We start from the raw sequence: 26,677 nt of genomic DNA, 5'->3' as shown, positions 1-26,677 counted from the left end.
AATCCCTTTCCCCCACTAAAAAAGGCTTAATACCTACTCTAATTTGCTCTTGAAGGAATAGTAGTATAATTCGTGTGAGAATGGGAACTACACGTGTCAAGTTTCTAGTTTGTTTTCAGTACAATGATCCTACCCCGAAGATCACTAGAGCTTATACATGCAGTTTTTTTTTGTGGGTGATAATGGAATGGTTACCTCGCCTGTGCTATCGGTATACACTAGCGAGGTACCAGTGATGGATGATAAACGAGGATGAAGTAGGTCAGTTAGCCCATCGTGACGAATTCAACAAGAATTGTTCACGATGGTTTCCAGGGGAACCATGTAGAGGTCGACCTAATAGGGCATATTGCTAGCAATAGGGCTGTCAAACTCCATTAGTAATAATCCCTTTTCCCCCTTATACATGCAGTTCTCGACCTTAATTCTTACCAAGATAAATCTTTCGACTTCTTTCACTCACACGAAATTAGGTCACGGACGTTAAAGCATAGAGCAATGCATTTTCATATTAATATGCAGTGCGTAGCGTGCACACTACACACCCACTTCGTCAACAAATGAGATTTTAAAATGTTTTGTATAACCGCTTGCCTAATTAATATATGGTAATAGTTACACACAATACAAACCTGCCTAATTCATATTCATAACTCGCATTGGTAGTTAACGGTTCAAACAATGTTCAATATGTTATCTGTATTTATAACAATTGTTCGCGTCGCGCGGAAAATTCTAGATAGAATTTAGAAGATAGTGATTTATTACCTATTGCACAAATAGCGAAAGGATTTAAATAATAGAACTTAGGCCATATATAAAGTATACATAAAGCGAATTTACTGGGTACAGAGGAATAACACCTGAGTCCTCAGGAATGGCAACGCATGGGGGGTATCATGAGCGAAACAGTATACTCTGTTATGTCAATGGTACTGTTCATGTCTATAGGCGACGGTTACCACTTTCCATCAGGTGGGCCGTCAGCTTGTTTGCTATTCTAAGTTGCATAAAAAAAAATCAGTTTTATTAAATTTGGTAATTATTGACCAAATAAAACCATGCTTGTCTCTCTTTCTCTTTGCGTCTTATAAATATGAGAAAATTCACTCGTATAATAAAAATGAAACAATCACTTAAGTCAAAATTATAATAAACTTTAATAATACTTAAGTTATACATTTCAATTAAATTCAAATGGAAAGTTGAAGGTCATATTTCCGATTTGATAATAAAGCACTGTATGTGATGTCCGTTTTCTATACTACTTATTTATTAGAAAACTGTAAATGCCGTGTTACTGGGTGCGTTTAAAATATTATTTTAGAAATTGTTGCAGTTGCAGGCAATTATGTATTTTGTAGAAACAATTTTTAGTTAGTCGGTTTATTAGTATGTGTTTATTATTTATTGAATCGAATTCTTTTTTCTATATTTAAACTTTGACCACACTCGTAGAGTCGAGCAGTGGAACAAAAACTTTTACAGTATAATCGAAATTGCCACGTAAAAACAACAAAGAATGGTTAAAAAAAAAACCTCGGACTGCAACAGACAAATATCTGTACCTGATATTTGCACATCTATAGTAATTTTAAATTTCCTTCAAATTTATTTAAATTACAATGTTAATATTAAACATAACAAAGTTTTATTAGAAAATCTTGCGTTTCCCGCTTTGTCAAGAGAATTATGGCGCCCTGCATTTATTTTACGTCTTGGCTGTTCCTTAAACAGATCGTAAACCAAACTTGTGCCTATTATTATAGTGGGAATATAATAGAAACTCAAGTCCAAGAAACATCGTCAGACTTAAGCCATCGATAAGCATTGTTATTATTAGTCCTAATGAATTGTAGGCATCGTTGTAGAACAGCCAAGAACAAAATATACTTATAATAAAAAAAAAAAAAAATAGCTGTAGAGCGCCATAACACCGCAACACAAAGGGGAAACACTCCCAAAAGTGCAACAACAATAATTGCAGACTAACCTACGTCTTTTACGTAAACATTGGCACATAAAGTGATCACATAATATGTATATCAATACTAAATACATTCCGTACGAAAGCTATTACAAATATAGTTAATAAACTACAATATTAAAATTTACATTATATCAACTATATATATATATATATATATGTATAGGTACTTACAGTCAGGTTAACACAGTTATGAAACGCTCATATAAAAATCTACACAACTCATACAATATAGTTAATGTTGTTAAACTTATCTAATTCTATCTAACAAATGTATGAATATAATTTAACATTTTAGGCACGTATTTTTTATCATATTCAGTGTGTACTGGCTGTGTCTCTAGTAGACGACTGGGTTGTATAGGGAACTAATATTATTATAAGCACCTCTGTTTTATATATTTAGATGTGGGAATTCATCGTTTATGCTGCATGACGTCTTTAAAATTATATTTTATAAATTATAAAAGATTTTTCAACAAATATTAAGTAGATATATTTGCCTTTAATGCAATGCAATGAGTGATGTTAAGGCCTCCGTGGTTTAAGGCCCTTTCCTGTCTACGTATATCTAATGTCTGTTATATCGCAGCTCCTAAATAGTTAAACTTGTATTTTTTTTCGTTCTATTTGAAATCTTGTTGTTCCTAGCTATATTATGATAAATCTTTGTTGTAATTTTTTTTATACAACTTAGAATGGTAAACAAGCTGACGGCCCACCTGATGGAAAGTGGTAACCGTCGCCTATAGACATGAGTAGTACCATGGATATAACAGAGTATACTGTTTCGCCCATGATACCCCCATGCGTTACCATTCCTGAGGACTCAGGTGTTATTCCTCTGTACCCAGTAAATTCACGCCATATCCCACCCTTCAAACCGAAACACAGCTATGCAAACACAACTGCTTCACGGTTGAAACACGAATGGGATAGAGGGACCCAAGCAATCGACTTTTGTACAAAATCTCCCTCTGGTAGAAAGAAGAAATTACACGAAATATCTGTTTAAGATTTAAATACTGATATGTTTACAGCAAGATAACGTTACGTGATCTTAAAGCAGGAGGACTGCAATTTCTTATTTTTAATATTTCATATATGACTTAGTTCCATTCCATTCTAAATATTAATACTTTGTTATTAATAAAACAACATAATTAAAAACTTACTTAGTACCTACACTACAAATTCAGAGCTCGGAAAGGAATCGTAAAAAAAAAAATTTAGACATCATGCAGCGTGAGAAATCTCTGTTACATAAAACAACTGTTTAGATCATTTGAAGGAGATATTAGAGATAAAGTAATATAAAGAATTATCAAGGTCGATTCACATAATCGAGCTAAACTGGCCTTTCACAATATTTTAATATTAGACGTTATTTCAAAGATTGACGGCTTTAGCGATATAAATTAAATGGTGAATTGTTTAATTTTTTTTTTTATACAATTTAGAATGGCAAACAAGCTGACGGCCCACCTGATGGAAAGTGGTAACCGTCGCCTATAGGCATAAGCAGTACCATGGACATAACAGAGTATACTGTTTCGCCCACGATACCCCCCATGCGTTGCCATTCCTGAGGGTTCAGCTGATATTCCTCGGTACCCAGTAAATTCACGCCATATCCCACCCTTCAAACCGAAACACAGCCATGCAAACACAACTGCTTCACGGTAGAAACACGAATGGGACAGAGGTACCCAAGCAATCGACTTTTGTACAAAGTCTCCCTCTGGTTTAATGTTGTCTTTATTCTTTTGTAACTAGACGGCGATGGTCGATGGTCAATTAATATTCGTACGATTATTCATGATATGCCCTCATTTCAATGATTATGAATTGATAAAAATTTAAAACTGCAATGATGTGAATCGACCTTTAATAATATAGGTACGCAATACCTTATAAAAACGATAAACGATTAAATAAACCTATTCTAGCTATTGAAGTTTTTTATCTCTTTCTTTTACACTGATTTCTCAGTTTGAAAGGAAGTGACAAAACACTTTAATAGTTAATATATGTTTGTAGGAGGTTTTGATTTCTATTATCGAGAGTAATAGTTATATACGTAAATAATAATTCGAAATTCAGTGAAATTATATTATACTTACTTTGTAAAGTTTAAAAATTATTTTTATATCTCGTGTTACTTGAATTACACGATTACTATCTCATCGTTTCGAATTATTACACTCTGACCGTTACACCTCGTGTGACATTCGACTATAACTTTTATGGCTATATAAAAATAAAGAACACATTGTATTGGAATGATGTAGTAGATGCAGCGTGAAGAGATCTGTTGAAGGTTTGTGACAGCGTAATATATAATAAGTTAAAGAATACTGCAATAAGCCATGCTTACACCGATTCAAATGAGATAACTTGTTGCTCGACAAATGAGCACGAATGGCACTTGTGTTCAACGAATGACGATCACAATAAACAATGTAACAACTAGACAACGGTGGCGCTGCACGTAACTGTTCATACAAGTGTATTTAATAATCGTGCTTAAAAGCTGTAACCTGTAATATAATTATCCTACAAGTTACTACAGCATGTTGTCTGTCTGTGTACCAAATTTCATTAGAATATATTCAACCATATAAGCGTTAACAGACATCCAAATAAATTCACAATTTTTTATATTTACATCAAATATTTTGCACGACAGACCAAGTATCAAATACGAACAGTCATGTGTGGTGCCACTATAATTTATTCGTATATGTTTGCTCGATTAAAATCATTTAACGAATAAATTTAAATTACGTCACAAAAAAACTAGCAAAATTGTTACTTCCACAATGATATACAACTTATATATATATACAGGTACGTATAGGTATGTAACAATACCTGCTTGCCTCGAAATACATCTTTGAAATAATATGGTAAGTAACAATTTTCACTTGTCCCCCTAAATTATATATAATATACATATAAATCACTAATACTTTACTTACACAAAAACTATCATATAATTTAATATCTCGAATGCATGTATATTAATTTGTTAAAGAGTTTATTACAGGTCTGTCTTTGTAAATAGCAATGCATTTTATTTTTTTGATGGATGAAAATGGTATGGTAACCCCCCGCCTGCGCTAACGGGATACGCTGGCGGAGCACCAGTGAAGGGTGATAGATGAGAATGAAAACAGGCCAGTTAGCCCATCATGATGAATTCATCAGGAATTAACCATGATAGTTTCCGCGAGGAGGTCGACCTGGTTGGGTATATTTCTAGCAATAGGATTCTCAGTCTCTATTACTAACAGTCCCTTTCCCCTAATAATATAGCAATGCATTAATAGTTACATCAAAAAGCGCAAAGCGTTACAATATTTAATACTACCTACCTATTATTCTTTATGATAATCCGAGACTTTACAATATTTTGTTATAATTATATCACGTTTTCGATATCCGTTCGAAGACTTATCGACATGGTACGCGCAAAGCTCCTTGGCAAAGTACCTATTTACTGTTAGTCGTTTAGTCGTATCGCTCTATATGTATGAGTTTGCAATATTCTATGTTTATAGGCTTTTTAGAGGGTGAGTGGGGAGGGGGAGTGACCATCACAACATTCAAGAGCGGAGCTTTACACACTGATCTATCTATAATATGCTTCTATACTTGAATAATTTAGTAAACTTTTTTTGAAGTTAATTCTATCATATTTTATTTAAAAATATGATCGACAAAATCAATAATGGATAATAAATAAAAAAAAACAAAAATGATTTAATTCTAGCTTTTCTGTATTGTACTGTTATTTCGATAAACAGAAAAATCGTGATAGTTTACCAAATATTACCAATACAAATTACAAATTTGTTTGGGGTGAAAGGATGAATATCATAGAATAGTCGGAATAAACTAAGTATTGCGATAAGTTTCTGTTGGTGTCCTGTCTAGGCTATGAAACATAAGGAAAACACTTTCTTCATATACATCAGCCGAATTTTTTTTTCAGCTTGGAGATAAGTAGAATATGGAAACTGGTTTCCACAGACACGAAAACTGTAATAAACCGCCCGGGGTAATTTTCAAGCGCTGTCACTTAAAATGCATCTCGACTTTTACCCATACGAGCCGAGCGTTAAGTGTTCATTCGAGTTATCTACATAAGTATTATTTTTTAATAATAATTTATAATAAATTTAAATCATATTTTATACTTAATAAGTAAGTAAAAAAAATATATAAGTAGGTAATTAGAGAATTTCTTAGATTAAGATTTCAATTAGCTTGAAATGCGAATTGAAACGTGATGGGAGATAAATCACTTTTCATTGCATATTCCTACATTATGCATTAGTATTGGCGATATATCCACTAACACTGAGGTCGGACATGCGTGTAGATACTTCGTAAACTCATATGTTTGTACTAATATTCTTGTAGATATTTCACATAATTTTTTGCAACAATATTTTTTGTTCAAGTTAGTATTTTCAAAAACTTATAGTTTTTTTGCTAACATGAGAATACAGTAAACACTCTATATAAAGCATCTCATTTGAACCACTTTTAATAAAAAAAAAAATCTTATTGGGAAAAGTTGCTTATAGGGGGGAAAAGGAGTATAAAAATACTTACCGTCTGGAAAATATTTTTACTTTATTCTTTTACTAACTAAGCTGAGTAGAATAAATAAAATATAAAGAATGTTGCTTATAGAGAGGTTGCTTATATAGAGCGTTCACTGTACATAAAAGTATTTGTACAGTGAAATATTAACAAAATATTTGTACAAACATATTTGTACAAATGCCACATATGGGATCGACTAGCGAGAAATATCTAGCACCCAACCTCAAATTACACAATAATAACGCGATAAAATATTTTATACTTTTTAACCATTTGTTTGGTGTCGTACCAGTCTAAATCGACATTTAATTTTTAAATTCAAAATAATCTCATCACATTTGTATATGCGTTTGTAGACATATTTATATTAGGAAGACGTTCCTATTATTTTTCACGTCGTCAAACTAGTTTGAACACAACGAAATATCACTAAAATACTAATACGTATTTAACCACGTTTATTACGATACAAAAAAAAATATAAATTTTAATTATAAAAGTAACAGATCATGAATTTTAGCGGCTTTGTTGTGAATGCTGACTGCGAATATTTGGTAACGAAAGTAACGTATATGCAATGGAATACGAAATATAAGTTTAAGTGTGGCAACATTGCAATTATCTGTCAATTTCCAAAAACAATTGATAAGTTTTCAATATTTCAGATTGATCGTTTAAAAAGTTCTCTGCTAGCGAACTAAAACTTTAAGCGTGCAATAATATTCTTGTAAAGCTGTCACTGAAAATTTAAATTTTGGTGGAAAAATGTATTTGAAAAATTTCGAAACAAAATATTAAGTAGGTGCAAGAATTAACGTTTTAGTTCGCTAGCAAAGCAGTTTTTAAATAAACAATCAAAAACAGTAAAAAATGTCGTTGGTTTTGAAAATTTAGAAATAATTGAGACGTTGTCATAATTCGTTAACAACGCCTCTTAATTTGTAACGTTTATGCAATAGTTTATTATTTACATATTTTTTTTATGTAACTCTACAGTAAAGCAAAAGAGGTCTCTTTGAATCGAAACATTTGGTGTTGCATTGTCTACCTACCCCAAAAGGAGACAGGCGTGACATCTGTGTGTATGTTACTCTCGTTTAAGGTTTCATATAATAGAAAGAAAATAGAGAAGACGCGGAACTTTTAGTACTTCGTGTACATTATGTTACGTAATTCTGTGTTCTTTTAAAGTCTCTCCAAGGATTGTCTTCTTTTAGCAAAGGCCTATCAGTTGCCATTTTTTCAATCGATGACATTCAAACCTTTAAAACATGTAATATTCAAATTAAACAAATTTATAATTTTAAATTAAAACTCGCAGTCAATATCCATAAAAAAAAACTAAAATTACGTTCGCAGAAAAACTGGGCATATAATTTGTTGACTACTACAATAAAGATACACAACCATGTATGACAAAATATGTTTTTTTTAAATTAATAATTACTTTTGCAAAAAAAAAAAAAATTATAATAATGGGTATACCATGCCGCAAGTTTCGGCATGGTATGAACCTTCATGAAACTGAATAACTTTCCCAGAAGCAATTTCCAATATGCAAATAATTATTGAACCCTTTCGTAAGAATTTGCTTTCGCAACTAAGAAAAAAAAAAAAAATAAAAAAAATGTTGCTCCATGTTCTGTTTTTTTTTTTTTGAGAGAATTTATTCAGTTTTATGAATACTATCACTGGTTTTCGAATTGATTAATTATTTTTATTGATAAATAAATTTTAATGAAGCTTGATTCTGAATAAGCCCATCTCAATCTGTGTCTAATCTTTTCGTATGATACAATTATTTGTGATCCAAATATTCTTATCAGGTATCATTTTAGATATACGTATATCTCAGTATACATACAAAACGAATATGTATTCTAAAAAAAAATACTTAATTGTTAGCAAACAACCTAACAGCTGCCGTGGATTGTTGTCACGCTACAACCAATGTTACAACCGCGATCATCCCCTGGAAAGTAAACACAAGATGTTATTACACTCATAAGTTGTATTTGATGCTCTGTTACATGACATTTTATGGGTGACAAAACTATAGCCATTTTGGCACTTTTTGACAGATTTTTTTTTTAAACATACGGGGGAAACGAGCGTGCGGCTCACCTGATGGTACACGCATGCCTATTTAATTAAATATTGTTATAAAAATTTAAAAATTCCAATATAAACAGTTTATTATAATTAATTATACTGTTTATTTAAATGAAATAAAATAGAAATTAAATAAATTATTTTGTTACAATGTATTTGTGGTTTGAGTTGTTTGCTAGAATTTTTAGATTTCAATTTTGTTCTCTCTGAATACTATTGGAACATTTGAATCTATCGATCCAATTATGTCGATAGTACCAATAATGCTGATTTATTATATTAGAGGTATATATTTTTTTTTAATTAATAAACAAAAAATTGGCATACCTAATAGGTACGTAGCGGAAATATTTATTGCCTGAATACCTGAATGTGACAGAAAGTGATATCTGACTACCCCTCATCTAATGGTATCTGTTATTTATTTATTTATTTAGAATATAATATCAAATGGAGGCGAATGTAATGGACACATACACTGCATTTTATTTATATTTCTTTTTATTGTTATTTTTAATAAGGAGTTTCGTGACTGACTCTTGGCCACAACAGAATATCAGTGTTTTGCTCTTTTAAGGGCAAAGCAATAAACAGAGATTTGGCCATTTTATGTTACAATGTTATGTTACTAATCTTAGTTTTGAAGACTTTCGTTCACAAGTAATTGGGGTTAACATGTAAGTGGTAAATATTGTATTAATATCAATCCCATATCACATATAATTTTGTTGCATTTAAAATCTTGGATGCATTTATATATGCACAAAACAAATTTACCTTATAAAAATTTGTTGGGTCAAAAATCTGGGTCAAAAACGGTGAAGGTGATGTAGAGGCGTAGGTAACCTGGTGCGGCGGACTAGACGGTGGTGTAGTAGTAGGTGGCGCGGCGCTAGGAGGGCTGGAAGTGCGTGACGAGCAGCTTGGTGGCCCGCGCCAGCTCGTACGCGGCCGCGCGCAGCTCGCCCAGCGCCGCCTCGCCGCCGCACGCCGCCTCGCCGCCGCACACCGCGCACACCGCGCACACCGCGCCCGCCGCCGCGCGCAGCTGGCTCAGCACCGCCGCCAGCGACCCGTCCGCGCACGGCTGCCGGGAACACCCTCCTCTCAATATTTTACTCTTGTTACACAAAAACAAAAAACAAGTATTTCGATAGTGAGAAAATTAGTGCATTACTGCAGCGGCCAGCAACTGAGGCATTGATGGACGAACGTGCAAATGTGGGCCGAGGCGTAGCCGAGGCATACATACGTGACTCCATCAATGGCTAGTTGTGGCCAAGGCTTGTATAGTACTTTTCTCAAATAATGCGCGGAAATCAAAAACACTTTTTAAGTTCAATAACGAATAACGAACAATAATAATTTTTCACGCGCCATAATGTTCGTTTGTTTTTTTTTTTTTTCAATAAATAGCTTTCTATTTGCAAGTCAGTTCGAAATCTAAATAAAACCTTGTAGTAGTAACCTCCTTGGTAGCCATGTTTCGAGGTAAAAGATCATACCATTTTTAAATTACAGGAAAGATATGAGTTTACATTGTAATTTGTCTGGTCGCAAAACACGACTGATATGGATTTTCATACAACTTTTGCCGGCCGCCGCCCGCATGTATCTGGCCAGTACGGCAATTTTGATTTATCTCGAAGAAAATTGTCAAAATAATGCTTTCATCCTCATCAGTTAGTCCATCGTGACGATCCCCTGAGAATTAACCACAATGGTATCCAGGGCGAACCGCATGGAAGTTGACTTGATAGAGTATATTAGTATGAGGCTGTTAGATGTTATTACTAACAGTGTCCCTAGAGTAGCAACAGCAGCGGTTACCTGCGGGAAGAGCGCGAGCAGGTCGGCGACGGCGCGGCGGATGCAGTCGGCGCGGACGGCGCGGGCGGCGTGGCGCTGCTGCGGCTCGCGTGCAGCCGCCCACAACTCCTGGATGGCGCGCGTCACGGCCTCGGCACGCCGCTGCACCGCCTCCGCACTCGGCAGCTCCTCCACACCACCCGCTGCACCCGCCGCACCCACTGAGCATTCCTCCAGCGCGCTCTGGGTCAATGACCGCTCCAGTCCCGATATCGTCGTCAGCTGGAACGTCACTCTCGCGTTATTCTAATCTTTATTATTACGAACTGACTCTACTGCTGGCAGTTTCGTTCGCGTACAGATTTTTTTTTTATTAATGTACGGGAATATGTTGATGTATTCGTAAATATTTGCACTTTCTTCCACACACAACCACTCTTTGGAATCAACTTCCAGCAGCAGTATTTCTGAACCGATATGATATCATAACCTTCAAGAAAAGAGCATATTTTTTAAAAGGCCGGCAGCACATCTGCGATGCCGTTGGTGTTGTAGGTGAGCATGGGCAGCGGTAGTCACTTACCATCAGGTAAGCCTTATGCTCATTTGTCCCCAGGGTTGTAAAAAAATATATCAGTTTATACGAAAAGCATTTCAATATCTCTTTGTCTAGGTATCGATGCTCTGTTTAATTCAGAACTAAACAGCACTAAGTAATATGTCCAGTGGTATTTAATATTATTTATATACAATACTTTACTTATTATACATGTGGATTTAATTCCAGAAACCTTAATACCTGGAAGCTTTTAACTAACCAAACTTACATAATAGCTACTACAGTACTACCATGTTTATAAGTCACCACACTGTATCTGTGTAGTTGACATAATTATAGAATGCAAAAAATTTTAAAACATGCTTTTTAATCAAGCTCTAAATACCATAAAATCCAAGAATCGTCATTAGTATTAAATGGAAAATATATTTCTAATACAAATACAATCAAAATAATCAAAATAAATTTATATCAATTGTTACCGCTAGGTGGATAAAGGAAACTAGGTGTAAAATCAATTATATTGTAGATTGTTTTAATTCAGGTTAGTTCATTTATTTCCAATAATGTCCACATTATTTATAAACATAGAGTACTGTACATATTACTATGTTAATTTAAACTCGTTACTTCGTGTCAGACTCACACCACTAAACTACACTATTTTTTTTTTAAGAAATAAGTATATCGTCATATTGCAGTTGTATGCTAAATAATTTGTAAATTATATTTGTCATAGGAAGATATTCTTTTTAAGAAAATAAAACCAATATCACATTTAGATACCTTTTCAATATATTTTTTTTTATACCACTGAGGTGGTAAACTAGCATACGACCCACCTGATGATAAGCGGATACTGTAGCCAAATGAATTAAATCTAAGACTCTCTTCTTACTATGACCCATCTCTTTTTTTTTATTTCAAATATTAAATACACATCCAATCCAAACTCGGTAGGTACTTATTTCTTAAAAATGCACTAAATAATTAGTATATTTAATATAGATTAGTACCTGACGTTTAGTAACCTGCCAGTTATTCTTTGGTCCCTCCCTAGGCTCATACATACTGACCGGGCGCTGCGTGCTTTTCAACGATTGCTTCAAATCTGACTCTTCAGACGAGCGCAGTTCCTCCGATTCTAGACTCCGCCCTCTCTCTTGTGGCTTTGAACTGGATTCTAATGTATTACTAGTAGAGATTTCAGTGCCAGAATTCTGAGATGTCATACTTTGATCATCATCAATACTGTTAGTTTTCAATACACTGTTTTCTTTCGTTAACTGTTCTACTATTGTCTGTAAATTCTTTAATTGATTTTTAAGTTCCGTGATAGTGGAATCTCTGCTGTCTAACTCCTTTTTAAGACTTGCGATTTCACCTCTCTCTGGCACATTACCCAGTGCCATATTAATGGGTGATTGCGTTCTCCGGAAATCTATATTTTGTGAATGCTCGATGGGCAGTGAAGCATTGTATGTGGAAGAAACAGTTTCGCCTGGTCGCGGAACTATGCAGGATAGCTGTGAAACAAATATGTACTTGGAATCAATATTTTTTATAAAGTACTATCTATATTTCAAGAATTTACTTTATTTATTTATTTACACTTTATTGCACCAAGTAAAAAGAGAAATAACAACAGATACAGTAAATATTAATGAGAAGTGATACAAAAGGCGGCCTTATCGCTAAGCAATCTCTTCCAGACAACCTTTGGGTAGACGACACTGAGAAAAAGACAAAGGCTGGGTGGCGCACTATTATATAAATATTATCATATACAAAGAATTTGCTTTCATGTATATTAATACATAATTATTTTTATTTATAATGCCTGGTGAATTTGTTTTGATGGATCAACTTAATCAACAACAATCCAACCTTGGTAAAACAGCAGAATATTAATGTAAATAGTGACATTTGAGAACCAAGTGTAAAGTATCACACACAAGCCCAAGAGGTTTAAGTGGTACTAAAAATCCAATTTTTTTAATGTATGATAATTAAATAAAAAAAAAAAAAACTAACCTGACTCCATCTCATCTATCATCTTTTACTAGTAACCAATAGCACAGGCAGACTTGTCATTCTATAAAAAAGTATAATGCAATATAAGTCTACTCACATCAAGGTCTATAGGCGCCAACGCGGCGTAGTCCTCATCGGAGGCGACCGAGTCGTAGAGCGGCTCGTCGTCGGACAAGTGCGAGAAGTGCTTGAGGTGGGCAGCGTGGGCGGCGGGCAGCAGCGGGCTGAGGGCGAGCGGCGCCCGCGGCTGCAGGCCGGCGATGTGCTGGCGGCGCGTGGCGTCCACCAGCACGTCCCGCAGCAGCGCCGCCAGCTCGGCGGCCGACAGCCGCGCCAGCTTCTGGCGGCCCTGGTTGCGCGGCGCTGATAGCGCCGGGTTCACCGGCAGGAACACCACGCCGCTCCGCTCCAGACCCGTCGCGCTCGTCTGCCATACTGGAAACATACATACATATTTATATAATAAAACTGAATTAGTTTTAATATCCTATTTTTTTTATGCAACTTAGAATGGCAAATAAGCTGACGGCCCACCTGATGGTAAGTGGTAACTGTCGCTTATAGACATGAACAGTACCATGGACATAACAGAGTATACTGTTTCGCCCATGATAACCTCTATGCGTTGCCATTCCTGAGGACTCAGATGTTATTCCTCTGCACCCTATAAATTCACTGCCATATCTCAATATGGCAGTGAATTTACAGGAAGGGTGGCCCTTTCGAACTGAAACACATACAAACACAACTGCTTCACGGTGGAAACACAAATGGGATAGAGGTGCCCAAGCAAACAAAACTATTATATTCTCTGAAACTACTAGTCGGCTTTGAAAAATTCTTTCTGATAGATCATTTCTTAAAGAAAGTTATAAGCTTTTCAATATCACGATATGACCATGAGTAAAACTACGGGTTACAGCCAGTCAATATAACAAAAGTTGACAAGAGATTACTACGTCGCTATAGTATTAGAAGAAAAATACACATATTATTGTATGAGCAGTGAAAATTACTCACTCGCTTCAGTTTCCCGCCGATCGATTTCATCATAGATATCCATCACCAACTCCTCAAAAAGGTGGTTAGGGAGCTGTAAGAAAAAAGGTTAAATGGTTTACTTAAAAAAAAAAAAGTCAAATGTTAGTTCTCATTCATCATACCATTTACAAGTTTTACTTAACTAAAAAATATATTCAAGAGTTATATATAAAAGCACATTTTATTTTGTTTATTTAATGATGGTATAACTCGATCGAAATCTTGTATCTTGATATTTAATGTAATGTTAATGTAAATTGGACTCTATTTTCCGCACTAAGCCTCTCAATATCTTGAGAGGCATGTATGCTAAATCCCTTAATGTGCTCGCATTTATTCTTTAATATCCTTCATACTACTTTACATTAAACAGGAGGTTGTCAATTTATCTAGATTTTTTCTTCAATTATGTAACATATTAGTACAAGACTTATATGCAATTAAAAAAAATATTACAAATAGTAAACTTTATCGAGTTTACTATCATTTCTGGTTGCAAAAAACTGCTCAAAACAAAGTAAAGACTGTATGTAAACATGCATTATTTACAATACTGGATCACATAAATAGTGACATGTTTTATCAAAACATGCAATGTCATAATTTATTAGTGCATTCAAGATTGAGGTCACTTTTTTGTAAAGAAATATTTTTTTTTTTATAGTATATAGGTAGCGACTTATCTGATGATAAGTAACTACCGCTTACCATCTGGTGATTATACTTGTATAAACCTCGTAAACTAGCAAGGTTACATACCAGCTGCAGCTTGCCCCTGGCGGCCTTTGCGACGTCGGTCATCTCGTGCGTGTCGTGCGCGCGCGGCACGATATAGTGGCGGCCGGCCGCGTGGTCGGGCTTCTCGCCCGACAGGAAGTAGATCATGCGGTCGGTCGCCTCGTACACTAGCTCCGTCATGCGCTCCGCCAGCTCTGTGTGCCCGCCTTGTCTGAGGAAACAGGGACATTTTACATTAGCATACAACGATCGGTGTTTTGACACGTCAGTAAACAGAGATTCTGCAGAATAGTACTTCTATCATCAGCCTACAATGATCATGTTTTGATACGTATCGATAAACATATGTAAACATTTGATGACCAATTACTTGCGTGCTAAAATCGAAGAACTAGAAGAATATAACCAGAGAGAGACTGAACAAGAATATTTCGTATACAAGGCCCGCCTTAGCCCGCGCTTCAAACATGTTCTTAATGGCGCCGCCCTGATGACAAAAACACAAACGAAGTCACAACACCTTTATTTAAGATGTCCCTGGGCAAATTTTTGACAACATCTGGCGCTGCCAAATACGACATAGATTGTGTACCAACAGACATTAATAAAAAAGATTTTTTTTCATTAAGTGAGAATGAAATGGTAAAGCCGGTTGCGTTGTGGCAGTATACGCTGCCGGGGTACCAGTGAAAGATTGAAAGGTGATAATGAAAATAGCTCAGTAGGCACCTCGTGACGAATTTAACAATAATTAACTACAATGGTCATCAGGGGAACCGCATGGAGGTCGATCTGTTAGGGTATGATGGTAACAATGTAGCTGTTAGACCTTATTACTAACAATCCCTTTCCCGCCAATAAAAAAAGATCTGTCATTGTTGAATTTGGATTATATGTTGTGTCCATCACACATACACAAGTGTAATAAAGAGTAAGTAACGGGGTGGGGGGGTTAAACCATGCCCCAGGTTGCTTTGTCAAGATACACCTGAGGGTATGTTTTGGCACCTGAGGGTATAGAGGCGCTTTTTTAAGGACCCATGTTTCCCCGAAAAAAATTTACGGCAATGTAAGTGTCAATCGTCGCCAAGTAAATAGGTGGATTAATATGGTGCCTTGTGTGGAGCAAAATTCTGCTTATGCTTGATATAAATGTACAACTTTATTGTTGCAGGAAAACCATTTTATACAAATCACGTCATATTTAGTCACAATAGGATAATTAAGAAGTATGTAGGTGTAAACTGCAGACGTAACACCAATGACCTTTAAACATTTCGTAATAGTTGAATGTGACCATATTTCAGCACTGATTAATAAATTATTGCCCACCACTATTTAGTTACAATTTTATAATAATTGAATAATTTTTATGTCTGTTATAAAAAAAAAAGTAATTAAAAAAAGAACATATTCTGCAAAGCTAGTATCATTGGATATCATTAAATTTTGCAATTTTTTTTGTAGTTATATGTTTCATGGTCCTACTGATATAAATTTGATCACACTGTACAAACCTGGCACAGTCTGATGGTGTATTCCCACTATGGTCCCGTGCAGTGGGATCAGCACCCCACGCCACCAGCAGCTCAGCTTGGGCAGGCTGTCCCGCTCTACATGCAACATGTAGGCATGTAGTACCTTTTTCCTGCAATATGAAATTATTTATATTATCCTAATTTTATAACAGTCTGTAAAAAAAAAAATATTTCAAATGTATTTTTAAAATTTTAATGTAGAATTTAATTTAGATAAATAAATTACTAATAATAACATATTTGAACAACACAATTGAAGTTTGTTTCGTTTGAGACACAATCTTTTATAATTGCTAAATTTTTTTTCTTAAAATTTTATTATGTCTGTATATCTGACCATCCAAGTATATTAATATCATCTTTATTTTAACCATTTCTAATTTCTACTCTTCAACTGAATATAGATTTTACCTATGGTTTGTCACAAAAAACCATTCTGAATCACCTGGGAAACTTACTTTTATTATATTTGACATGTCTTTTAATAAATCAAAATGACAAGGCAATGTTACCTGTGCTATTGGTTTACTTTGGTGTGATGGCAGTGAAGGATGATAAGTGAGGTTGAAATTAGATTAGTTGGCTAAAAATTAACAGTTGAATGATGTCTCCATAAATTCATTTATAAGTTTGTTTTATTATATGAAATGTTGCAACACTATTATCTGATTTCAGTGTTTTCATAATTAATGATTATTTCACCCACATATTTAAGATCAACACAATATAATATGATAATAAATTTATTACCTGATTGTAATAATTAGGGTCAGCTCCTTGTGCAAGTAGTCTCATTGCAGTGTCTAATGAAGAACTCCTCACAGCACTGTGGAGCTGTCTACCCAGTTCACAAGGGGGTTCATCACGACGAGCTCTCAAAACATATGCCAGCCGGAGGTGCTTAGCTTGGATGAACTCTGATTTAATTGGACTAAAATAAAATTGAAAAGCTAATATTAAATTCTTGAACTCATTTAAATAAAAACAAAATAAATCAACCTATTTCAATAAAAATTAACATTGTCACACATGGTGTGTGAAACTAAGAATCTACCTATCTAAAAAACATAGAACAAAATATTATATTATTATATAATAAAAAAATTACAAACATTTTCAGTCTCCCATATTAACTAAAAATTTTTGGTCATTTTTCAATCCATGTTTCTTTGTTGAAGATAGTCAGTTTCACTAGTAAAGAACTTCTCTGGATGGTAACATTTTTAAATTCACTCCGTATGAAGTGGTATTATTAAAAATAATTCTTAATTGGAGATCTGACTTGATTGACTCTCTGTCTACCTAGGCTTATGCCTGTGAGATTAATGTTTAAAGCCAAAATATGTATATTTTATTGACTACTAAATAAATTTACATTGTTTTATATTTTCTACAAGCTATCATTAATTTCACTTTTTATCCTACCAATTATTCAGAAACTGTTAAAGATGTATTTTTTTTTTTACTCAATCATTTAAGTTGAATGGATTTTAGTAAAATTTTAGAAGATAGAGCATATCAAATTCAATAATTAAATATTATATTGATAAGACTTTATTGAAATTTATAAATATAGCTACAAATTAGTAATTAATATTATCTAAATTAATTATATTAATATTTACACTAGATCATTTACTTCTGAAGTTATTATTACCACAATAAAATAGAGTTAATATCAGAGTATAAGTTTCTCTTACTGTAATGGATCTTTTGCTTGTGGTTTCTTCCGTAAGTGTTTAGGTGCTGATGTGTCAAGTAGAGAATGTTCCCAAATACAGTTCACATTTTGTGCAGTGAGAGCTTGCACCATCTGAAGTTTTAAAATTATTTAATATTTCTCAATAAATGGAATCCTAACTATACAAATATTATACAGCTAGTATTGTACCGCTAAAAGTGACGGTGGCCACGAGCCTTGGCGTAAAGACTTCACATGAGAAATATGTCGCCCCATACTTCTGTGTACACTACAGCACTCAGCGCACAGAAGTAGCCCGCGGTTTATGGACGCCCATGACGGATCTGCACCAATAAGCCACCATAGTAGGTAGTTATTAATCACCAGAAGAGTAACATTATAATTAAGATTAGGATCAAAACCAGAACACCGCCCCGACCTGATGCTCCGCAATCAGCACACACTTCTACCGACGATCGGTGTTTAGACCGTGATATCATCATTTTCTATTATTTAAGGAAGACAAGTTTGTATCCAACTGTGGCAAAAACTTTCCGTTACACTGAATTTTTTTAAAAGCTCATTTTGATACAAAAATAAATAAAGCATTTGTGTTGAATTGACTGTAATTGGGAATACGATACGGCGAGGACAAGAACGACTGAAAAATGTCAATTTTATTGTCAGTCAAATGTCAATTATCTGACCAAATTGTTAGGTAATTAAAATGACTGGGTTTACATGAATGGTTAGTGTGAATGTTCTCATTACTATAAAAAGAGTCAATTTTATGAAAGTATAAAAAATGCTTTATCATTAGTATAAATATGGAATAAGGAAACCTGTAGATTTTATCCTTAATAATATGTGTCAAAATGAAATCGTTTCTTTGATACCTCATAGCGCCTTAATGGCTTAATCAATTACTATGAAATTTGATATATACGTATTACATGGAATAACAAAAGATAATTTATATCCGGGTTAATGAATATACTTTGGTTACGCGAACTATAAAAAAAGTCATGAGTAAAAGTCAATATGAAAGAATGTTTAAATTACTTTATCTGAGGTGTGATAGTTAGTTTAAGTGAAACCATAGATTAAAAATAGTGGCCGTATGATCAGTGACATAGTACAATTGTCATTTATCGCTATCGTTCATTGGCTGCTGTTGACATTGACATTTATCAACGCGAATGACACGTCAGTGATAAATTACATTTCTTAATTCTTTCAAATAATAAATTATAATGAAGATTTTAATAATTTTAGTTGTAACAGTTTATTTCTCTTCTGCATTAGCAGAACAAGAAACATTAGTTTTAGTCGACAATTTAAATATAAGGGAAACACATTCTCAGTTTTTCAAATCATTGCAAGGTAAGTTCGTCCGAGGATGGCGTGTCGCGAACCGCCGGTATGTTCCGATAACTCACAATATTGTAGATAAAATTATAGTTATTTGTTATTAAAATCGTAAATGGAAGTACTACTAATATTTTGTTATGTGTTTGTGGGTATTCTCATTTACATTTGTTTCTCTTCAGATCGTGGTTATACTCTTACGTATAAATTAGCCGACGATGCTAATCTCGTACTGTCAAAGTATGGAGAGTATTTGTACAAAAATTTAATTATATTCTCACCATCCGTGGTCGAGTTTGGTGGACAAATAGATACGGAAACCATAACTAAGTTCATCGATGATGGAGGAAATTTGCTCATGGCTGGCAATGCTGCTGCCGGTGATGTATACAGAGAAATTGCTTCCGAATGTGGTTTTGAGGTTTGTTCATTATCATTGTTATTATTATAAATGTTAGTTACCTCTTGGCACCCTTAATTCTTAACTAGTTCTCATGATTTGCTATTTTGTATGGAGAAAAATATCTTAAGTGATAAAATAAAATAAATAAGTAAGTAAATAATGTAAAAAAACTAGGCTACTTTAATCCTAGCTCAGTATATGTTCTGCTAACAAACATATCACTGACTTCATTTTTGTTAAGTTTTTCTATATAGGTGTTTCACTATATGATGATAACATATATGTTAATGCATGCTAGTAACTATAAGAATTGTGTCATTTTGTATGATCATCTCGGCTATTATCTGTCCACTGCTGAGTATAGGCCTTTTCCATATACTACCATAAGGAATGCTCTTGAGCCACCTGCATTTTGTATGCTTCATTATAAATAAATAATTATGATTAATATACCAAAAAAAAATATTTGGGACAAAAACATTTATATATATAAAATTGTGAACAACACAATTTTAATGAATAACATATCCACAGAAGTATATACATTTGCAACCTAATTTTTTTATGTAACTGAATCACACTGTCAAGAAGAAAATTAATTATGTAAAATATACATTATACTATTAATTACAGATGGATGAAGAGTCAGCAGCAGTGATTGATCATTTCAACTATGATGTTTCTGATGAGAGTGACCACACTAGGATAGTGGTGGCACCGAAAAACTTAATTAATGCACCAACAATTGTGGGGGTTCAGAACACCCAGCCTCTCCTGTTTGAAGGGACTGGACTCATATTGGACAGGGACAACAGTTTGGTGCTCCCAATATTGACTGCTGATAGTACTGCATACAGTTATAATCCCAAGAGTCAGGTAATTGGATTTAATAATAATAATAAATAATTACACCAATAACTTATTCTTTAAATAAGAAATAATAATTGATGTATGTTATAAGAAATAAGGCAATGAATGTCTAGACTCATTTAAACTTGAGACAATTGGGGGGGAAAGGGATTGTTAGTAATGGAGATTGAGAATCCCATTGCTAGCAATATACCCAACCAGGTCGACCTCCTCGCGGTTCTCCCTAGAAACTGTCATGATTAATTCCAGATGAATTCATCATGGTGGGCTAACTGGCCTGTTTTCATCCTCATCTATCACCCTTCACTGGTGCTCCGCCAGCGTATCCCGTTAGCATAGGCAGGATTACCATTCCATTTTCATCAAATAAAAAAAAACTTGAGACAATTTAATAATGTTTATATTTATATAGTCTATTATATGACATCAGATGTCATTTGTGCATTATGTAGCTTCAAATTGACTATACTAAATTCTTTGTGTAAGTCCTTGAATAAAGGATATGTGTATCTAAATTTTCCGCTTTTACATAGTCACATAATTAATGAATATAGATGCAGATATGCACCATATGATATGACTGCGATTGATTTATCTTTCACAACTAATATTGTATTTATGAATAATAATTACAATAATAGAAGACTTTTATAAAGTTATAGAATAGGAACTAAACTAATCAAGATATAATAAATCTGAATTGCATTTGCCCTATAGATTGATGGATTGTATTTTTTTAAAGGTGAAAGAGTATCCTCATGCTGTGGGCCGCAAGACGGTTCTCATTGCAGCACTGCAGGCCAGAAACAATGCTCGCATTGTTTTCAGTGGATCACTGTTCTTCTTCTCTGATGAAGCATTCAATTCACCAGTTTCCAAAGTGCATGTAAGTATTTCTTTTAAGATTTTGTGTAGAAGTAAATAAAGTTACTGTTAAAGATAACAGTACTTATCTTAAAAATTCTGCCTTAAATTGTGTATGTATTTTCAATTGACTTCAAAAAGAAGGAGATTTTCATACTACCACCACAGAGTAACATTGGAAAAATATATTAACACCTGAAAGTAATCTTATAGTTCTACAATTGAAGCGAATTGTGTTACCATATTTAAAAACATACTTCATCATATAACCTTGAGATTTTAAGCATAGTCTGAATTAGCTTTTAGTGATCCAGCACTATGTGGCCAGTCATATATGAAAAGATTCCTCCCTTTAGTTGTTCAATCATCTATTATACAGTTTTTATATAACAATTAATTCAGAATTATATATTCACTTGTGAAGCTTATTAAAATAGAATATATCATAAAAATATTCATAGTCTTTATATCTCGAAATGTTTTTTCCATTACTTATATATATATTCTATAATTTTATAGGGTGACAAGGTGAAGTCAGATGTGTCTGGCAACAAAGCATTGGCGATCCACTTGAGCCAGTGGGTGTTTGGAGAACGCGGCCGCCTACGAGTTCGCAGTGTGCAGCACAACAGGGAGGGCGAGAAGGAATCCTCTAACACCTACACTATCACTGACACTGTTGTGAGTGTCACTTTACATACTTACTAGTTAATCTGCTTTCTATCAACAAACTATTCAAAAGCATAATTTGTTGATGGGATAGGACAATTATTTGATGTTTGAAAAATTATAGAAATTCTCGCTTTAGCCTATGGCGTTGCCCATATAAATTACACAATGGATTGTAATACATGTTGAATTAACAGTGAGATCTTCAGAAAAATTAAATCAGAAATTAGTAGAAATTTTTTTAGAAGATGAAATAAATTTCATAATTTAGCATGTAACTTGGTAGAAGTAGTTTAGACTCCAAAGATGGTAATTAAAAATTATGTCATTAAAAAAACTACTAGTAGTTTAACTCTGTAGATAAGAAGGGAGCAAATCCATGTATGAAATCATCATCCCTAGCATTTCCATAAAATATAATGAGATAGATAACTATTCTATTGATGGATTCCTTTGCCATTTGTGTAGGGGGCTGATGTAGTTAATGATATTATGTAGTAATCATATAAAAGGGAAAACAAATAGAAGCTTTCTGATAAAAATCCAAAAATACATTTCAGGTGTACAGAATTGAGATTGAAGAATTGAAGCAGGGCAAATGGCAGCCATTTAAAGCTGATGATGTGCAGCTGGAGTTTGTCCGCATTGATCCCTTCGTACGCACCACACTGAAGAACAAAGGCAATGGAGTGTATGAAGCTGTCTTTAAAGTTCCAGATATCTGGGGTGTATATCAGTTCAAAGTGGATTATGACAGAGTGGGTTACACAAGGCTTTACCATTCTACACAGGTATGGAGGTTCTTTCTTATTAGATTACAAAATTTTCTGTAATATGATTCAAATAAATATGAGCATTAGAAATATCTAAAATTAACTTGTGTGTAATATGTGAGACGGAAATAGCATGTGTCATCCCTGTGGGATATGACAATAATTTACAGGGTATTTCCATCCCGAATTGTATTAAAAAAAAGGACCAGCTTGATAGCTTGTTTGCGGCACTTAATATCAGAGGGTCTTCCATGAAATGTTTTCCGAAATTTCGGAGCGGAACGAAACACAAATTTGATGTTAAAATTACATAATACTTACCGTTTAAAAACATATATTCTTTATTGCACTTGAACCATAGACGATAGAACATATCGATTAGTTTAACAATTTGTTAGCAAGGGAGGAAAATTAAAAATATTAAAATATTATTCCTTTTGACTTATAAGGTAGGATTTATGACGAACGAAATGTTAAACTCCATTCACTGGACCGATTTATATATGAACGAAAATACGAAATTTAGTCCGAAATTTCGGAATTTTATGGCCCCCAGTACCGGACTACATAAGGCGGGGAGCCTGGTCGGGTAGCGTACCGTTACGGTGAGATCTAAATATGATTTAGAGGTTGGTATTTAAAGTCATATTTTCAGTATTTTTTTGTCATAGGTAGGGAACTATCAGAAACTTCTCCAGGATAAAAGGAAGGTTAAGGCTACCTTGATTATATTATTTTATATTGAACTTTTTGGTTTGCAGGTGTCAGTGCGTCCATTACAGCACACACAATATGAGCGGTTCATACCCAGTGCATACCCTTACTATGTGAGCGCATTCTCCATGATGATCGGCGTGTTTCTCTTCTCCTTCGTCTTCCTTTACTACAAGGAGGACACACCTAAGTCTAAGAGTGAATAAGCAAATTCAATTACTTACCTTTTATATGTCACGAAAGTAGTTAATATTTTTTTTTATTGTAAATGGCATAGTGTGTGTGAGTTGTATGTATTGTCACTAAAATTATGTTATTTAATTTCATGGTAATAAAGATTATTTCCTTATTTTTATTATTTGGTAACATTCATTATGAGGATCCTAGCAAAGTTGAGGCTGGTGGTGAGTTAAAATGCCACTTGTGAACATAGGTAGTACAACAATTTTCTGTACATATTAAAATTCAAGATGGCAGAAGAAGACTACAGAATAGACGTTTTTCAGATTTGTTAATAATGCCAGTGGTTATCATTAGCAAAAGATTAATTAAGCAACTTTATTTTCCGTATGTTTTGATGCCTGATGACGAATATTAACGTTCCATAGAACACTTGGCACATTCTTCAGTTTTCAGTAGACTTACTAGCTTGCTCCCTTATTCATAAAAACGTCAAACCTCTCATAAACCTATTTTAGCTATTGATTTCTTCTTTTACAATTTGAAAAATAGCAACAAAACGCTCTAAATGTTAAAATAGGTTAGTAGGACGTTTTAGTTTTTATTAATAAGGGGGTTAGGTAGTTACATTTTTTGGAAATGCCCTAACATCAAATGTATTTTCGACTAATTCCAACTGTAAAGAAAGGATTATATATTCATGAATGAAATTACAATAAAAAAAGAATCAAATTAAAATTTTGTATATATTGCACAAAATACTTAAGCAAAAAATAAGTGCTTTTTTGATGGGAGGTATAAATTGATATTTTGAAAATAAATGAGATCAGTATTTCTGAATAAATATGATTTTAACACTTTTAACATAAAAGAGCATATTCTTTCGCACACCTATAATGTCTTTAATGTTGCGGTTCCTTATGAGTATATTATGATTACAATTAGGTGAACCGTATACTGGTTTGACCCCTATGTTATAAAAAATCCACTGTCGTGGATATCCGTTTACATTTTACGGAGTCCCAATTCATATTTTCGCTGGCATATTTAATTGATCTCTTAAGGATTCTTATTAGGGACTATTCACACTTATTCAGCTCTATTCAGCTTTCGTCCATAGGAAACAACGATTTTGTAAGGAGACGTGTACGCATCCATTCAGCTTTCCACGTCTAATCTGCTTTCGTAGCAACTCAGTATAAAATGAAGATAAATGTGTATTTATCATGCGAATTTTATAGAGAGCGTCCGGAGCTGTTTCGCTGCGTTTAGCGCTGTTCCACCGCGTTCATCGTCGAACGCGGTGAAACAGTTCTTTACAAGGATGTTTCACGACTCCTTGTCGACAAGTTGCGACCTGTATTGTTTCTGCATTGATTTGATTTATTATTGCGCAATTACTATGTACGCAAGGATTAAAGAATGCAGACGTATTTTTTAGTAATTATAGTTATTTTACGAAATGTAGCATATTCAACGCCGTACATAGTAGATGAGCATTTTAGCGGAGATAGCACGCTTTAGCACGCATAGGCTTTTCTCATTCTTACGACGCCGTACGCGGCTAATAAAAGCAGAGCTGTATTAGTGTGATCAAAATCGTTCAGCGAAACGCGAATAGAGCTGAATAAGTGTGAGTAGTCCCTTACGGTCTATATAGGTGTGCTGTTCTCCTCGTATGGTAGGTAGGTGTAGGAAATAATAAACAATAATATGTCACAATGCGACTCACACGACCACCCGCCCGGACGTCACCCAGAGGAGTGGCAGGAGCGGGGGGACTTGCAGTCTCAACTTTAATGAGTACATCACATCTCTCCCTTTTCAAAATATTTTAAAATTAATAATAGAATATGAATATTTTTACTCTAGGAAACTTAATTATTATTTTTTAAGCATTTTTGAATAGTCATTTTTTTTATAAATCTACCGCCCATTCGGAATGCAATTTCAGCTAAGAAGAACGGGCAAGAAACTTAGCTGTTGCTTTTTTCAAACAAAGTTGAGTTTACAACAAAATGTGAAGGATATTACTCACAAATTTCATATAGATACAACTACAACAATATAGTTTTACATTACAGTCATAGGTAACTAAAATAATATCATGATATTACCATATATATTATGTTACAAAATATAACTTAGGCAACTAAATATAATAAGACTGGTTTGTATAAAAATAACTATATGACTATTTCCTCTCGAAGTCCATCGAGATCTTTCTTTTCATCATCCTTATAATTTCTTACTGATCTTTCATCTTCTTAAGTATATTATTGTGTATATTTCATCTTAATTCTTGTCCCATAATTTCTTATAGATATAGCGCCAATAAGTATATGTATACAGGGATTGAAGTATCGCATATATATTTTCTTTAATTATATTCCGAATACACTTTCTCCTATTTTCAATATCTATGTCACTATATCTTTCCCTTCCAATTTTAAAATGTTCTTTTATTGATTTGTCTCTGCCATTCTAAATAAATCTCATTATTCTTAGCATGTACAATAGAAGAGATTTTATCTCTAATGACAAATCAATAATGTGGCATGATATTGTAACTTATGAGGTATAGCAGGAGTTTATCCCTCCAGTCAGATTTTGGGTTTTAATTTATTTGTACACGTATTATAATGTCACATTTTTGTATTCTACTTGCTTCGTTCTACTGCGGTCGATATGGTGTCGAATAGTATAGTTTAATACCAAAT

The 26,677-nt window shown here is 34.0% G+C and overlaps 2 protein-coding genes across 3 annotated transcripts; one reads left to right on the top strand and one right to left on the bottom strand.

The window, feature by feature from the left end:
• Window positions 1-1,136: 1,136 nt before the first annotated feature.
• Window positions 1,137-18,779, bottom strand: LOC113514446 (ARF GTPase-activating protein Git). 2 transcript variants are annotated; one of them, XR_008253814.1, is made up of 12 exons: window positions 18,556-18,779; window positions 18,327-18,460; window positions 18,136-18,248; window positions 17,186-17,366; window positions 16,415-16,545; window positions 14,919-15,108; window positions 14,139-14,211; window positions 13,216-13,553; window positions 12,101-12,610; window positions 10,547-10,807; window positions 9,494-9,803; window positions 1,137-8,576 (listed from the first exon to the last, which is right to left on the bottom strand). XR_008253814.1 is itself a non-coding variant. In XM_052903055.1 (12 exons), the coding sequence occupies exons 1-11, from the start codon at window positions 18,617-18,619 to the stop codon at window positions 9,609-9,611; spliced, it is 2,190 nt and encodes a 729-aa protein (XP_052759015.1). In that variant the 5' UTR covers window positions 18,620-18,779; the 3' UTR covers window positions 1,137-8,576; window positions 9,563-9,608. The 2 variants fall into 2 exon arrangements, 1 of the variants encoding a protein (XP_052759015.1); XM_052903055.1 differs by having other exon boundaries at window positions 9,563-9,803.
• Window positions 18,780-19,294: 515 nt separating this feature from the next.
• LOC113514383 (dolichyl-diphosphooligosaccharide--protein glycosyltransferase 48 kDa subunit) lies at window positions 19,295-24,135 on the top strand. Its single transcript, XM_052903099.1, has 7 exons — window positions 19,295-19,499; window positions 19,667-19,905; window positions 20,521-20,763; window positions 21,500-21,643; window positions 22,141-22,302; window positions 22,851-23,081; window positions 23,825-24,135. Exons 1-7 carry the CDS (start codon window positions 19,370-19,372, stop codon window positions 23,981-23,983), a joined length of 1,308 nt encoding a protein of 435 aa, XP_052759059.1. The 5' UTR covers window positions 19,295-19,369; the 3' UTR covers window positions 23,984-24,135.
• The last annotated feature ends 2,542 nt before the right edge of the window (window positions 24,136-26,677 follow it).

Source organism: Galleria mellonella, unplaced genomic scaffold (assembly GCF_026898425.1).
Source record: "Galleria mellonella isolate WM207_F2 unplaced genomic scaffold, CSIRO_AGI_GalMel_v1 utg103, whole genome shotgun sequence".
Classification (NCBI taxonomy): domain Eukaryota; kingdom Metazoa; phylum Arthropoda; class Insecta; order Lepidoptera; family Pyralidae; genus Galleria; species Galleria mellonella.
Note: the sequence above shows the minus strand (reverse complement) of the source record. Positions and strands in the feature narration are given on the sequence as shown.